This window comes from Atractosteus spatula, chromosome 9 (assembly GCF_055471065.1).
Source record: "Atractosteus spatula isolate fAtrSpa1 chromosome 9, fAtrSpa1.hap1, whole genome shotgun sequence".
Taxonomy (NCBI): Eukaryota; Metazoa; Chordata; class Actinopteri; order Semionotiformes; family Lepisosteidae; genus Atractosteus; species Atractosteus spatula.
Genome location: NC_142714.1, coordinates 2,953,923 through 2,970,401, shown reverse-complemented (window position 1 = coordinate 2,970,401; position 16,479 = coordinate 2,953,923). Strand labels below are relative to the sequence as shown.

The 16,479-nt window shown below is 39.8% G+C and overlaps 1 protein-coding gene across 1 annotated transcript in view; it reads left to right on the top strand.

Moving 5' to 3' along the window:
* The first annotated feature begins 411 nt into the window (after nucleotides 1-411).
* Nucleotides 412-16,479, top strand: part of cep128 (centrosomal protein 128) — a 57,614-nt gene continuing 41,546 nt past the window's right edge. Inside the window, exons 1-11 of the mRNA XM_088925974.1 lie at nucleotides 412-1,240; nucleotides 1,789-1,875; nucleotides 2,734-2,860; nucleotides 3,629-3,750; nucleotides 5,071-5,162; nucleotides 6,831-6,903; nucleotides 7,590-7,706; nucleotides 12,432-12,518; nucleotides 14,790-14,864; nucleotides 15,242-15,374; nucleotides 15,943-16,103. Coding sequence (XP_088782100.1) covers nucleotides 1,082-1,240; nucleotides 1,789-1,875; nucleotides 2,734-2,860; nucleotides 3,629-3,750; nucleotides 5,071-5,162; nucleotides 6,831-6,903; nucleotides 7,590-7,706; nucleotides 12,432-12,518; nucleotides 14,790-14,864; nucleotides 15,242-15,374; nucleotides 15,943-16,103 — 1,233 coding nt within the window. The 5' untranslated portion in view covers nucleotides 412-1,081. The remainder of the gene's footprint in view (nucleotides 1,241-1,788; nucleotides 1,876-2,733; nucleotides 2,861-3,628; nucleotides 3,751-5,070; nucleotides 5,163-6,830; nucleotides 6,904-7,589; nucleotides 7,707-12,431; nucleotides 12,519-14,789; nucleotides 14,865-15,241; nucleotides 15,375-15,942; nucleotides 16,104-16,479) is intronic.

Sequence of the window (16,479 nt, the reverse complement as noted above, 5' to 3'; positions counted from 1 at the left end):
AAAGCGCTGTCACATCGTGTTCACACAAAACAACTATAAACAGATGTTTGAAAATATTTTTTACCATCAGACTTAGCCAGTATACTACTTTCATTACGTCCTATTCTCTTGACAATTACTCTACACTGAGTTACACATAAGAAAACAGCGGGTATTGTGGCGCAATAATTCAATCTGGCATATTTCAAGTCGCCTTTGGTAGTTAACGCCCCTAGAAAATGATACCAACGGACTTTCCAAGGGCCGTGTGGGCAATGTAGTTCTTTGAGGCTCATTCATGTACGTTCTCCAAGTAAATGTCCTGCAAATGTAAACTATATCTCCCGGCGTCCTGTTCGGCAGTGTGGGTCCATGGAAGGCTTCCTGTTTTAGGGCGGTCAGTTTAAGTTGCCATAACAGCAGAGAAAGGGGAAGTGCCTCTAACTGAAGAGATGGTAAGTGACATACCGTGATTTTCCTGCAGGCAGGTAAGAAATTATAGCATGTTTAAAATCGATTGGTATTCGAGAACCGTGCTTTAAAACATATTTTTCCGTGTGATGAGCATAGTTAGCTACAAAAGGTTTCTTGGCCGCTGTCTGCCGTTCGTGCCGTTAGCTACTTATTTTCTTGGTTGTTTTGTGATATTCTGTCTCTTATATGATCATCCGGGAAGCAGCCCAGAGTATTTGAGTAATATCTGTGAGTCCAGGTCTGAATTTTTAATTAGTTCGTTTAACCTAATGGGACATAGACCTCGAAAAGGACTCTTTATTCTTTTATGTTACCAGGTAGGTCAGTTGAGAGCATATTCTCGTTCGCAATGAAGTCGTGGAGACAGAGACCTGTTTGGGCAGCAGGTCGTCTGCTGCAGTGATGTCAGTGGAGGACCCCACTCAGGGATACAACAGGTGTGCCCCTCCTGGGATCTAAACCCTCAACCCTCCAGTGCACAGTCCAGGGCCCTGATTACTACTTCATACTGCTTCTTGTTTTTAATTGGGGTTCCTTATGACAAAGGGAAAAGCAAAGTGGCAGTTTTCTACCTGCTCCTCTTTAATCCCCTGTCTAAAACTGTCTTTCTGCCAGAGCCATACCAGGCATGGCGCAGTCTTCCAGTGACTCAGACACGTACCTTAGGAGCTCTGCTAACCGCCAGGGGCGTGTGAGGGCCACACGTTCAAACAGCCAAAGAAGAAGCCGAGTCCAGGGAGATGCAGACATTTCTGAGAAAATTGACACCTTGGCCTCCACTTTGCAGGTAATGCACATGAAGCAGTGCCAGCAAGAATGGTGTGGATGTACAGTACGTGAATCCAGAGCTCGCGACACATTGATGTTGACTGTGATTGTGTAATAAATGATACCCTGTGCTCTTCAGTGATATGCGGAATACTTTAATTTTTATTTTTGTAATTTATTTGGCCAACGTGTCTTACATTTGCACCCATTCATACAGATGGGTATTTCACTGGAGCAGTTTGGCTGAAATATCTTTCTTGTGCATACAACGGCAGTGATTCTCCAGAGATTTGAGCCCACTGCCTTTGGGGTGTGAGTGCTCAACAATGCTCTGCTTTGTACTGCACCTTTATTACAGTGCACAGGTACTGGGAGTTGGGACTGCTGTTCTAGTACTAGGGTGGTCTCTGGCACATGCAAATCCTTTATGGAGATTGTATCTCTTCCTCTACCATGGATGTGGTGGAAACCTCACAAAAGCAAATCTGATGCTGAGGAATTATTACACTGCATGCAGTAAATATTTTTTTGTACAAATGCATTTTTAATTAAAACTTGCTTTTCAAGGATACAAGTCGAAATCTTCATAATGTTGATCGGATGTTGGGACAATACAGAGAGCACACAGAGGACCAAGCTGAGGCTATGGCAACAGTGAGTCTTCTGTCCGATCACTTTTTCAAAACTGTTGGCAATGTTACTGAGCTACGAGCATGAATTCTGCGTGTGCACTTCAGAGGTGTCCGCTCTGTGATCAACAAGGGCTCCTGATCCAACTTCATCTGTGTAAGGGTGCTCAAACTCTGATCCTGGAGACTCTCAGTCCAGTTAGGCTTTCAGGTTACAGGTTAGTGGTGAGCTAAGCAGGTGGTCAGTTATTACAATCAAATAATTCTGATTTTCGTTCCTAATGATCTGGAAATTCAATGCAATTTAACTGAATAATTTAACTTGACACAGTTCTGTAAAAAATGATTCAATTGTTACCAATAATCCAGCTCAGCAGGAGCTCACTCGTACCAGAGTTGGGGACCTGGAGAAAATTAAGACCAAAGCTAGATAGGATCCCAGAATTATAATGAACAAGGATTCTGTCATCTGTATTATGTTTTAGTACTGGATTTGTTAGAGTTGGGGTACGTCCTTCGCTACCCGTTAAAGGGGTAAGCTTTATACTGGGAAATGACCTGGCTGGGGGTAGAGTATAGCCTATTGTTTGATTGGTTTTGTTTTTTCTTTGTCTAAACATTAGATGTTTGTTTTTATGGGTGGGGGTGTTACGTCCCAGTGTGTGGTCTGTGTGTGTTTTTTTATGTTCCACACTGCTGACCCAATTGCTCAGCTTCATTGTATTACAGTTTCCTCATCTGTGTGGATGTCTGCCATGATGTTTTATTTTAACATCGGGGCTTTTACTGGTCAGGTGCAGGTAGACTAGATGAGTGTCAAGTCAGGACAAAAATAATCTCTTTCTTCATGTTCTGTTCTGTGCAAATAATTTTGTACATGCAGCTTAGAGAAAACTTGGAAGAGTCTATTAATCATCTGAGAAGCCAGCGCCTGCGAAGAAACTCGGGAGCCAGGAGTGCCTCCCTTTCCACTCTTCATACAAGTGACTTAGACGGTGGCTCAGCCTCTGGTAAGAGATGTCGCGTAATGTTCCAGTCTCATTAACTGAGCGTTTCTAATTAAATAGAAGGATGTTATTTTATCTTTGTTGTAGATTTAGTGGAGTGTAACACGTCAGTAAGGTTGATAGCATGCAGAAGAGAAGTGCATTGGCTGCTTTAAACTGCAGGGCTGCTTTGCAAGGCTGCAGCTTCTGGAATTTGATTTGGACTACATTTGTCACTTTCCTGTTCCGTTTATATTTCAGTTTGTAGAAATTACACTCTTTCAGATACTTAAGATTTCCTTGACACATGTAATATACACACAGCTCTTCAGTGCTGTTGTTCAGTTTCCAACACAATTCTTTGGAGGTTCAACATTTTTTATTATTAATAGTAGCTGAAGTAGTTGGAATGTCTCTCTAGGAAAACTCTAAATTTCTCACTCTTTTTTTTAAGATCCGGATGTATGGGGTAATTTATTTACCTGCTAGTCTATTCTTATTGATTTTTCTGTCAATTAATATTTCAGATGAGTACTAGGTTGTGGGCTGAGTCCTTGAGTGCGGTTGCTTTGTGTATTGAGATCTCCCAACCATCTATGCAGAAATACTTAAGACTTGAACGCTGTAACTCCAAGACAAGCAGAACCATGTTTCTTTATGAGGAAGTGGTTTAATAGAACTTGGGTTTGTTTCTTCAGGTGAAGTGAAGAGCAAAAATGCTTGAAATGAAGTTACTTCCAGTTGAGAGCAAATAAAAATAACCTGTGGACAACTGTTGTGTTTTTTGTGTAGAAGGTCACCATTACCGTCCTACCTCACCCCTGCGGGATTATGGGATGTCTGGAGGGGCTGAAAGGAGGAGGTCAAGGTCTGCGACTGTGAGATTCATGGATGAGACTGATCCGTCTGGGAATGTGAGGGCAGAACTCGCACATCTCAACATTACTGCTAACGAGCTGTTTCCTTCCCTTACACATTTCATTTATAATGACACCATATTTGATAACAAATCCATTTGGGTTAAATCATTTGGTTAATTTTTAATTGGCTAATTGGTTTATTTGTTACTGAAAAGCTGTAGTGAAGTGCTACAGTAAACGGAATCATTTTTTTATATTTAGTTAATTGTGCACAAGACACAACAGCAGGGGGTTAACGCAACCCTGGACATAAATGGATGAAAAATTGATGTTTCTGCACACATGTGAACCAAAGTATCCAGAAGTTGTAGAATTTTCACATGCCAATGTTTTTTAACTTTTAACATGGCTTTATTACGGCATAGATAAAATCCAGTAGTGACAGACGAACTCCAATTTCCATGTTAAAGCAGCTACCTGTTATGAGCATTTGTGCATTTTATAAAGAAGATAACAGTGACTTTAGTGGATTGTCTTCCCGGCTGAGGCACGAGACAGAATTCACAGATTGAGCCCCACACATGCTAATGTGGCTTCCAAAGCTTTTAACACGAGTATGTTAAAATAATTATAGCGGCGATTTCTGCAGTGTAAGCAGTTGCGGTCTTTGCCCTTCCCTGCTTGGCTCACTGCGTGACAGCCTGGCCCTCTGAGCCCCATGACTGAGGGGTTGCTGCATTCGTGTTGGCAGACGAAGGAGGAGTGATCTGGTGGGGGCAGATTTAACCCCAGCGCCAGATGTAGATCTGGAACTTGTCAGAAACTGGAGTCTTTTTTTCCCCACATTTTTAAAACGGAAGTACCACATAAAAACAAAAGAAGCACGGTGCATTTGATCATAGCTGAGGATCCGTAGGTGGTTCACAGTGTCCCAGCTCTGACGATGAATTATGGTATTCATATAAGGTAATTCAGTACAGATGTTCTGTATTGCATACAGCGCAACAGGATCACAGAATCATAATTAAGGGTGAATGGGGCAGTTAACAGGCTGTGAAAACAGATTTGTCTAATGCTTCTGTATTAGGCATCGTTACTGTAATATGAAAGTAGAGATTGAATTAAGTCAAATATTGCATTGACTGAAACTAAAAAAAAAAATGTAGATCTGTACCTGGTTCATTGACCATTACTGTAATTATTCATAATTATTTGTAAACGCTGGCGGGAGCTCTCCATGCAAATCCCAGTACTCTTGTCCGTTGTCTCTTGTAAGAGAAAAGTTCTTATACGATGTTCTGCTATGCTATTGTAGTTGATTTCATTGATGCCTTTGGGAAGATAGTAAATCTAAGCTGAGGCTGGTCTTTACAGATACACACCATGCACCAGTCGCTCAGGGATCTCAGGAGCGAGCAGCTGCGACTCGGAGATGATATTGAAAGAGAAATTGTCAGGCGAAACAGGTATGAGTCCTTATTTTTCTCAAATAAAATAATTCACCATGAATAACAAAGCATTTAAACAGTATAATTTTGCTACTTGATGCTTTGTTTAAAATTTCCATTATTTTCTTTGCAGTAATATTTTCAGTGGAGCACAAAAATGTGTGAAACCAGTCAGTATAAATTTGCCCACCTCAGCTTCCAGACGGATGACCCTAAAAGACACTCTAATCTCGGAGTACTTTCAATGAGATCCATGTGTATCTCCTCAGAACCTTGTTGATTAAAAAGCATCCTTTCTTAGTTCATAAAAAACATCTTCAGACTTGTAGCACACTTCATGTGGGCATGAAGAAGTTTCTTTCAGTCCTTATGTGTCTGTTTCCTTTAGTAACCTGGTTTGGCTCTTCAGGGACATTCAATATGTGTTCTGCAGGAGAACAAAGCAATGCTGAGGTTCTGGGAGAAATGGCTACCAGTACAGTGAAATTATTAAAAAAAATAATCTTATATGCTTAATCATAATGTTTAGTATGTCTACTAGTTTCACAGCTAGTTTCTGTAATTCTTACAAAGAGTGATGGGGCATTTCATAGTATTACACACAGCTTCAATATTTTTATGTTCCTGTTTCAATACTTTTAGTTATTATCTGTGAAAACTAGGAAGTGTTTTTATACAGAAGGTTGTAATTTCCTGAAAATTATTGCAAGGAGAAAGAAGAAAAATGACCCAAAGCTAACTGCTGAAGCAGATGCACAGTCTTATGGAAAATGCAGTTTGATGACAGTAGAGACCAGTAGATTTGTTACAGTCAAACAGCTCCCCAAAGTTGCTCATCCAGCAAAAAAAACTACCACCCTGTGTTGCTGATTTGAGGATTAGCTGTCTCATTAATCAGCAGAGACTGGTGCTGCACAATTATCAGTGCAGTGTTCAGAGAATGCTGCTGGGGTTGGGTGTGTTCCTTCCTGCCATGGTGTCTTCAGTGTGATGGAAAACCTTGTCCTTAGGGTGTTGTCCCAGTTTTTATATAATGTATACAGTCAGAGCCACTTCACTCATTTAGCTATTACTAACGCTGGTCTACGTACCAGTGTTATGGACAACTGTAATTCTCTCTACAAATAAAATCCTATTTCTACTTCAACAGGAAAAGTGGAATTGGAATAAAAAAAAAATGGAACTGTCCCCTAAGAGCCAACTTGAGTAACAGCAGCCTAGTCTATATTTGAGGGAGTGTAAACAAGGAAAATAAACAGCAGTTTTTGGCATTAATAAATGACAGCATGCAAGTATATGAAATCAGTTCATTTATTTTTTATTTATTTGAGCCTATCTCTGCAATGAAGCACTCAGCTATTGTAAACAGTATGAATTTTGAAAATATTTTCAGTACCTGCATTTTCGTTGCACATACTTTTCATATTTTAAAAAGGGTCCTTATTAATCTGTATAGAAGATGAACCAAATCATTTCATTGTTGAGAGACCTGCACATTTCTCAGACCACTTAATTCTGTTGTTCGATTATAGTTGCCAAGCTTGCTTTCTTTCTTTAACAGTCAATGGCCTGTTGTGATATGGCATGCATGGCTAAAATTCACATTACAATTCAGCTCTTTGGAGTGCTGCGCTGACTTATTGTAACACAAGCATTGTCACTGATAGGGAATAATCTCTTCCATAGGTCTGAACTTGAAACTAAGAAAACTTTGGAAAATTTAGCAGACCATGTTAGAATATCGCAGAGAGAAGAAACGGTAAGTTTTATGTATTCATTTCAGTGACTATTTTCTGAAACAGTGCTTCAATATTAACGGAATATTTCTTGAGAGGTAATAATTTGGTAGTCCTATGATTTTTGACAGGAAAATGGTTCTTTAAAGTCAGTATTTATAATGACACTTTTTCTTAATTCAAATGTTATAATCATTTTAAAGTAATTCACAAAATATGGTATTGTAAATTGTTCTATAAATAAATATTTTTATTCTCAGAAACCTAATGCTTTTAGCATGTTTAGCTTTTCTAAAATTAGAATTAGTGTGTTGGACTCCATATCTGTATGCCTAAACATACATTTTGCAAGAAAACCTCACTATTATTAGACAACTATAATATTGCTGTAGGTGGTCGAAACATTGCTTATGTACGCTCCTGATAAGATCAGTGCACCCATGTCTTTTTTATGGAATAAAACATGGTCCATAAAGTTTAAAAACAGAATATTTTAACAACCCAGCTGTTCCATTGTACGCAAGGTTGTTGAGATAATGTCGAGGAGTCTTTTGGCCTCCGTTGGGGACCGGACTGGAGGAGTGTAGTAGGGGTTAGTTGCAGCATTCATGCAGTTACCTTTGCTGCCGTTGGCTCCGCTGGTCCTGTGCTCGAGGCCGAGGAGAGCGCGGGCGGCTTCATTGTCCCGTCTCCTGCCGGCAACTGAAAGGTGTCGGAGCGCGTGGAGCGGCGGCTGCAGGAGATCGAGAAGGAGATGCGCGCCGGGCGGCAGCAGGCGGAGAGGCGCCCGGAGCAGCGTGGCAGTGTGTCCCTGCAGCTGCAGGAGGTAAAGCACAGAGCTGTCTTCCACAGCACCCGTAACCTTTTATTATTTTAAGATAACTCTCTGCAATTTACTGATTTTGAGAAATCATCCATAGGGGCAGGTCTTTCAGCATAAGAGATGCCATACTGTAGCTCCTAACAGATCATCAGGGTGTAAATAGCACTGTTGACCGCTATTTGGTTGCTATACAATTTAAAAGATTGCTAATCTTATTAGATTGCTATACAGTCTAAAAAGGAACTTTACCCAGGAGGAAGACTACTTTATTGCAGTCTGGGATGGGTTAACATCCAAACTTCTAATATCACAAAAAAATAGCATCTGATTTCCTCATGGCTAAGCTCAGTGGTCAGCACTGCTGCCTCGCAGCGCTGGGGTCCTGGGTTCAGTTCTTGGGGTCCTGTCTGTGTGGTGTTGTATGTGTTGTTGAGGTAGTGGCTGGTTCAGTTGGCCCTGCTGTGAGTGTGTACATGTTCGTGTCGGTGTGTGCCCTGCGAGGGACTGGCGTCTTCTCCAAGGTGTATTCTGCCTTCCACCCATTGCTTGCTTTGATAGGCTTTGGCTCACCTGTGGCCCGGTATTGGATAAAAAATGGATGGCTGGGAGTTAAATACTATATGCTGGATTTTGATTACAGGTCAAAATGCTAAGGCAAGCATGTTACATGTAGGGGTGTAACCCCGGCGTTCTGGCCAAATTTCCTATTGGCCCTTACCAATCATGGCCTCCTAATAATCCACATCTATGAACTAGCTACATCACTCTGCTCTCCTCCCCACTGAGAGCTGGTGTGTGGGGAGTGTACTGGTGCACTATGGCTGCCGTCACATCATCCAGGTAGGGCTGCACATTGGTGGTGGTGGAGGGGAGTCCCCATTACTCTATATAAGTGTAAGCAATTATTATTAATTATTATTATTAAATTCTGATTATCAGTTTAAACTTGGGACAAAGCATTATTTGTAAAGCTATGAAATCACAAATCACATTTAGTGCAGGGCGCTACCACACCAGTAACTACAAAACGTGATGAAAGCTATGCAGCCATGTTGTTTTTGTGTGAATCCAGGGTAGCGGCTTGAAGAAACAGCGGGTTGAAATCCGAGGATTGAAGAGCTACTATGGACCAAACGAGCTTGAGGGGCCGAGCTGTCCCTCTCAATTTAACTCTCTTGTGAATATTTGCGCATGAAATACCATTTTTGCAGTCTGTAGCCTGAGCTAGCCTGTTTGGCGTGTCTGACAAGGATGAGAAAAGCTCACCTGAGCTTCATGCTGTGGCAATCCCTGAGACACACTACTGGTGTAGTGCCAATGGCACTGATGAATAGGGGGGCATGTGGGTGGCTGGTGACTAACTGTAAAATTTTACCTTCCACTGTGCAGCCATTGTTTAAGCACAAACTCCTTTCAGCACGTTTTGTAGGCGCTGGGTGCTTTCTTTTGTGTACATGTGCTGTCTTGGTGCATGCCACTCCCTCCTGCACTCGCTCAATGACTCTGCATGGGGCCTCTGCAGGATATCATAATCCGCCCTAAGGATTTCTTCAATTAAAGCACAAGTCTATGTGAACTACTGTACATTTCGAAGAAGATAAAGAGAACAAGACTGAATTCAGGCCTTGTGTAAATAAAACATCTTCTTTCCCTGTGGCAAAGGAAAGCCTTATTTTCCTAATGGTATTGCTTATATGCCAAATGAATTGGTTTTCTATGCAGGCACTGTCATTTTAATTGTAATTGATTTCACTTGAGGCTGAGTGTTTTTTTATAATGAGAAGGCTCTTAAATGGAGCTACCTTGTCTTTTAGTGGAGTGTTTGTCTCCACAGCTTAAGCCGGTGTCGCACAACATGACTTGACACGACTTCTAGTCGACAAATTTACAGAAATAAAACTGTTAAAAACATCTTTAAAACAAATATTGTAAACAAGTTAGTATTGCGCTATAATGTGTAATATAATGGACACATTATCTCACAAGTACACATCTGGCTCACTGCCCACCCCTACGACTCGCAACTCACTACGAGAAAATTAAACCGGTTTGATTTTCTCGTAGCGAGTCGCAGAGAGTCGTAGGGGCTGTTACGAGCGCTATGACCGAGTTGCTGGGGGTGTCGCACTACACAACTGACGATAACGGGCAAGCTGCGACTCTCTACAATTCGCGGTGATTTCTTAAGATTATGTAAATGAAGGCTACGACTGGAAATCCTAGGAAAAGTCGTGTAGTGTGACGTCAGCATTACCTACAGAATAATATTGTCCTGAAAAATAATGCTCAATATACTCAAACAAAGAAAGGCTCTTGAGAGAGAAAAAATAAAGATCAATTTCTGGGTTAAGTCAGAAAATATTCTTATTCTTCTTTATTTCAATTATAACGTCAGTATTCTGATTTCCCAGACTAGGCAAGTGTGCTCAATATTTGTCTTCTAATCAAATAAAGATAGATGTATGTTAAACACAATCACATTAATGCTTGATATAATTCATTGAAGAGCAAATATAGGTCTAAATGAAAGAGCATTTCTGTGGGAAATACAATTTCAAACTGAATTGGATCAAAGTAATTTTTTTAGATAAAAGAAGTTGTCGAGTTTTGTTTTCCATGGAATGATTTTAAATAAATAAGAAACTTCAAAATGTGAAATTTAGTGCTTTAATGTAATACTCATGTATTTTGTTTTACTATATGTATCTATATAAGGACGGGTAAAATGACCTACATAACATCACTTTATTAGCCCTATACAATTTCTTGCATTAGGAATTTATCTTTTCGCATACCCAGCTTGCTCTCCATAAGACACAGACAGGGAGAGAAGCTGGGGGTCAGAGCGCAGAGTCAGCCATTGTACTGCGCCCCTGGAGCAGTTGGGGTTAAGGGCCTTGCTCAGGGGCCCAATGGAGTAGGATTCCTCTGCCGGCTGCAGGATTTGAACCAGCAACCTTCCAGTCACAGGTGCAGATCCTGCGTGTCTAGTACCATGAAAAGTTATATACAGGTATAATATGCTTGCTTTTACAGTATGTGGAACTGAACTATCACTTAAGGAAAGTACTAGGATGTTGATGTTCTTTCAATGGCAACATGACCGTATTTATTTCAGTTAATTAATGCATTGGCAGAGCACCAGAGGGCAGTGTTTAATCTTTAAATGCTGAATCTCTCGATGCTTTCCTGCTTTCTGTGAAAAGCTCCTGAATGACTTGTTTCTGTGTTTATTATTGGAGTCTCACTTTTTCCTAATGAAGACACGAAGTGCACCTGGTGCTAATGATCTTCTGAATAATATAAAAAGCTATTTTGTAGCTTTATTCATTACTGTTTGATTGCATACTTCATCCTTATGAAATCATTTAATCTCAGTCATTCATTTTTTCTCATTTTCAGCATTACTTATATTTAGTACACAGAAGAGAAGATACAGGATGTGGAGTTGCTTGAGCATTTCTTTGTTACATACAATTGAATCAATTGAAATCAAAAGTGTTCTTCAGTAGCAGGAAGCTTTTTAAAATATTAAATCTGTAGCAGAAATGTACGATCCAGTTTATGGAAAACACTTAACATGAAGTACATTTCCTGCCTTATTATTTTCTTAACCCCTTCATTTTTCAACTAGCCACACTTGTTTACAATTAAGAAAATTAAAATCATATATTAAAAGACATTTTGAAATATTTTACAAAAAATCTGCTTATTTTCCTCATGCATGTCTACTACTGGCCTGCAACATACCTGCTGTCACACACAGCAGTACTTTTCTGTCAATATTAGTTAATGAAGCATAAATGGAAAAGTTCACAGTACTCTATAAGATAATGTTCCAAAAAGCTCTTAAAACTAAAAAGATTACCATTTTATATTTTAAAGCTTACATTGGTGATTGACTATTACATTTGGTCATTTATTCATTTATTTGACTCATTCATTCAAGAAGTGTCTTTGAAGGATCTTATGACACATCTGACTGTGGTAGCCACTGTATGTAACTGTGCTTTTAAGTTTGCACTACTAAGAAGAAAGAACCACAAATGTTTCTGCGAGCATTGAACTCAATTTTTTTTATTAAAACCAAACACATCAGTTATTTGTTTTTTTGTTACATAGTTTCTGTATTATAACCTGGGGCGTCTTGATGTAGAGTCTATAAAGATGGTGTAGCTAAAATAGTTTTACAGATCTATTACAAGTGAACTGTAATAGAAGTGTGACAATCATTATATTGTGTTTTTGAGCTGGTGGTTTAACATTATAATTTTAATGAGCTCTACATGTTTCAGGTAAAACATTTGAAAGTTTCCAGCATTTTGTTTTGTTCCTCTTACTGACCTGTTATCAGAAATCGCTGTTAAGGGTCACCACAGCCAGGTGTGTGTCCCCGAGGCACAGGGTGCCTGGCAGGGCCAATAGTAATGGCACTGGTATAGCACTCTAGGTGTAGGCTAAGAAATGCCACTGCTCCCTAGGACGCCAGTCTGTCACAGGTTGCATGCTTAGTTTTCCCCTCGTGCTGTATTTCGTACAGTGCATTGTGTGGATTTGATACTTTGCAGACATTAGTTTTGACATTGGCTAACTGCTGACTTAGGGCACCACGATATTTAGTAGGACCCCTGGCCAGCACTCGGAGACAGCAGTCCCGAGTGGTGTTTCACCGTCATTACAAAAATTCTCAGCGGTGCAGGAGGGTGAAACCTGTCACTTATGTTGCAGGCTTTGAGGAAACGTGAAGAAAAAGCCACTGGCACTGAGGATGTCACCAAGAGCAAACTGCTGAGATCTGAGTGTGAGAAGAACAAGGTAACGCTAACAGGCTGCGCTTTTTTGTGTGTGTGTGTGTGTGTGTGTGTGTGTGTGTGTGTGTGTGTGTGTGTGTGTGTGTGTGTGTGGGGGGGGTCATTTTCTTGTGTGGTAACCCCCTAGGCAGGCTCCATTAGCTGCTGCTGAGCTGTGAATGACTCACAGCGAGGGGTCTGATAGTTTTCAAGCGCTTCTACCCTCTGGAGTGTGTGAATGTTCACCTCATCTGTCTGATAAGCTTCACCTGCAGCCTGTGCTGTTTGTGATAGAAATCAGAAGACTTTGCAGTGGGGATTATGGTGAGGTGTCATTCAGGAAGAGAGGCAGGGATCTATTCGTTAATTTCCACCGTAGAGGTTGTCTTCTGACACCCTTTTGTTCTTGGATTTGCAGTTGGCTTCATTTTTTATGTACAGCTATGAAAAAATTATAATCGCAATAAGGCAGAGTATTAAACATTTTTAAGTTATTACTTTACAGTATTGGTGTTTATTATATCCAAAAATGTAATAATGCATAATATTATAATTTACTTTATGTAACATATAGTAATTAGAAAAATGCATACATACTACACTGCAGACCCTTTCAAGCAAAACACCATCACTCTGAGTGTATGCCACTACACAGTGTTTTGTGTTTTTATGTTCATTTTTTACATTTTAAAATTTATTTTTATTATGTTGCTTGGTATCTAATCCTGCATAAATGTAAAAGTAAGTGTTGAAGATTTTAAACTGTGTGACCGGTGTGTGTTTTCCACTGTTACCTTTTTGCCAGGATTTCTTTTGGGTTCAGCCTGAACCTGCTTTGTTCTGTTTAATAAAATGTATTTAGAAATGTTCTAAATACTTCCCAAAATATCTTAGAATGTGCATTTTACACAGGTTTTGTTCTTAACAATACTTTCAGTTATTGGTGGAAGAAAACTGTTTTTAAAGATCTATGCATTTACGAAATTTAGGATTTACAAAGACTGATATCTTCTACATGCCTACCACCGAAGAATTTAAATAGAAAAAGAGTTTGTACAGAGGAGGAACTTGGTAACAGCAGCAGATCTTTGAGGAGTGTCTTAGTTACATGGAAGTTTGATGACAGGCCTTCAGCCTTCAGCCATAGCACAACTGGAAAAGTGTAAAAAGCATCTGAATTCGCTAAAAGTACCTTAATGTACAGTAGGATGATAATTATGAGTACAATCGCTACAAACGGAACTGTAGGGAATCAGCTGTCACTATTTCCATCCTCTGCTATTTTCTGTTTTTTGGGGGGGATTTTGATGGATTCTATGTATATGTAAGAGTTATTTTTAAGTAACAGTTCTAATTACAGGAAAGTCAGATTAAAACTGTTACAGTTGGTGCAGCAGTTTATTGAAGTTGAAAATTCTTTCCACTTTACTTTTTTATGTGGAATGGGGTTAGATGCAGTAAAGAAATACCTAGCTGTTGGCAACCAGTATTCTGATGAGACAGTGTATTGATTGTGATCAAAATACTGTAGAAATGACACAGGTGCTAGTTGATCATTCATTTACACACTCCTGTTGTGAAGTTGTGTGCGAAGGCTTAGCTGCCAGGTTCAAAGTGGAAATTATCTGCAGAACAACCTGTTTATCAATTCAGTTGTGAGGTTTTCAGTTTTGTAAATGACTGATTAAATGATCAGGGCATACTTCTTGTTTTAAATATGATTTAATTGACGACATAAAAAGGTGACAAATGAGGGGAGGCCATTAGCCCCATCAAGGCCATTTGGTAGTCAATAGTGAATTGATCTAAGGATCTCGTCCGGCTGTTTCTTGAAAGAAGCCAGGGTATCCGTATCAGCTTCAACCACATGGCTGTGTAGCTTGTTCCAGACTCCCACAACTCTTTGGGTAAAGAAGTGTCTCCGGTTCTCAGTTTTAAATACACTTCCACCTAGTTTCCATTTGTGCCCTCTGGTTCATGTTAAACCATTAATGTGATGATCCTGATTGTACAGCTACAAATCATTCCTTTGATGTTTTCAACAAAGTTAAAAATTCTTCCAACTTTTGGGAACAGGTAACGGAATATCTTCCTGGGTTTTCAGTATGGTTTTGGTGAATGGGGTTCAACTTTGAGTGTTTACCCTGATATGTTTTGCTAGGATGTGATCCTTTTTATGCAATTAGTTGTTTAGATGTTAAGTGTGTCTGCAGTTTTAAAATATAATTTATCTTTATATTTGCATTATTGTAATTTCTGCAGTTCATGCTGAAGCATTTTATGATTTTTAATAAAGATCGAGCAAGAGTTGGAGCGAACCCGAAGACAGCTGGAACAGTCTGAAGGAAGTCGGGACACTCTTCTTCAACAGGTGCTTTTTTTGTGTAAATGCACGAGTGTTTTAATATACTCATTATGAACTTCCTATGGTAGAGAGCTTGCGGTCAGAATGTATTAGTGGAAACATCGCACCTTTCAAACAGGCATCCAGAATCCAGACCTATAGCTGCAAAACTGAGAGCTCACTGTCTCCTGGGTGTGTATGTAACACACTCCAATGAGACTAAATTACTTTAGAGTAATGATTACTTTATCTATCTATAGCCGTGCTTAGATCTGCAATAAAAGAATAAAAGGATGCATCTGCCTCTTCAGAGTTTTTTTGCAGCTTCGGTATGTGCAGGGCTCCAATGAAGTCTTTCACTTTTTTTTTTCCTGAAGTGTTTGCACGTTTCACTCGTTATTTAGATAGATGACCTGCGGACACAGCTGCTGACAACGGAGCAGGATCGCCTGGACTTGCGGCAGCAGTTCTCTCAGATTGCTTCAAGGCAGAGAAGCCGTTGCGAGGAAGTGGAAGAGGACAGGAATCTGAGGATGGGTGATGAATGCTATATCCTCCATTCCCACTGGGCCATGACAGGCAGAGGGCCCGTTTGGTCTCTAGAGGGTGCCATTTCACTGAAGTCAAAGCTCAATTCATGATATGCCATGGGATTGTATCACATATGTGCTGTGAAGACAGTGATAATCTTATGTGTCTTGTGTGACTAGGAAATTCCTCTTAATCTTCTTGAGTTTTAATTAATGTGAATGGATCAGTCTTGGCTTTCCATTTATATTTTTCTAGCTAAAATTTTTATTATTAAACTAACTTTTTAGTGAGTCTGCTTCTATGTGTTTTGGCTCTTAACTTATCCTAGTATAGTAGGTGCAGGTCAAGATTTTTAAATGAATTAACTTTTCAACAGGTTTCCAGGTTTTATGCCTACAACTGTGCAGACCCAGTGAGACAGAAGTCAGTACTGAACTCTGTGATCCTATTATGTTAAAGATTTCAGTATTTATTTCTTGAGGCCTTTCCTTGCCTCGTGGACAAAGTGAGATTGTGAAACTTCATGTGTAACACAAACGTTTTCTGGGCCTAAATTTATAGCTTTGTTTTGCAGTGACTGAACGCTCAGAGCGAGAGAAGCAGGAGCTGGAGAAACAGATCCAGGACCTCAGGCTGCAGCTCACTCAAAATGCGGTCATGGCTGAGGTAGATGAGCTGAAAAGAGTTATTGAGCGCAAAGATAGGGAGAAATCGCAACTTTCTGTACACGTAGAGGTAAGGAATATCATTTGCCTTTGTGAAAAATTAAGATAATTTGTGAACAAACTGGTTGAGTGAATGCTGAACAGAAAAGAAGACTAATCTTCAGTTGGATTAGTTCTTTAAGCTGTTTTTTTACACGTTTGAGATGAAGGGTTGGACGCTCCTTATTCCTTCCATTGCAGTCAAGTCAAACTTGGCACTGAAAGGAGAGACTGAACAACAACTCAGAAGTGTGTTCTGGACTTGCATTGATTCAAATGATTACTCAAATCCCTTTTGCCTTCAAACTGGGCTCTTACTTTTTTGATCTTTCAACTTTGAAACCAGTCAGATAAGTTGAATCTCAAAGCTGGACTCCTGTTGTGAGTAGATGGGGGGAAAAAAATAA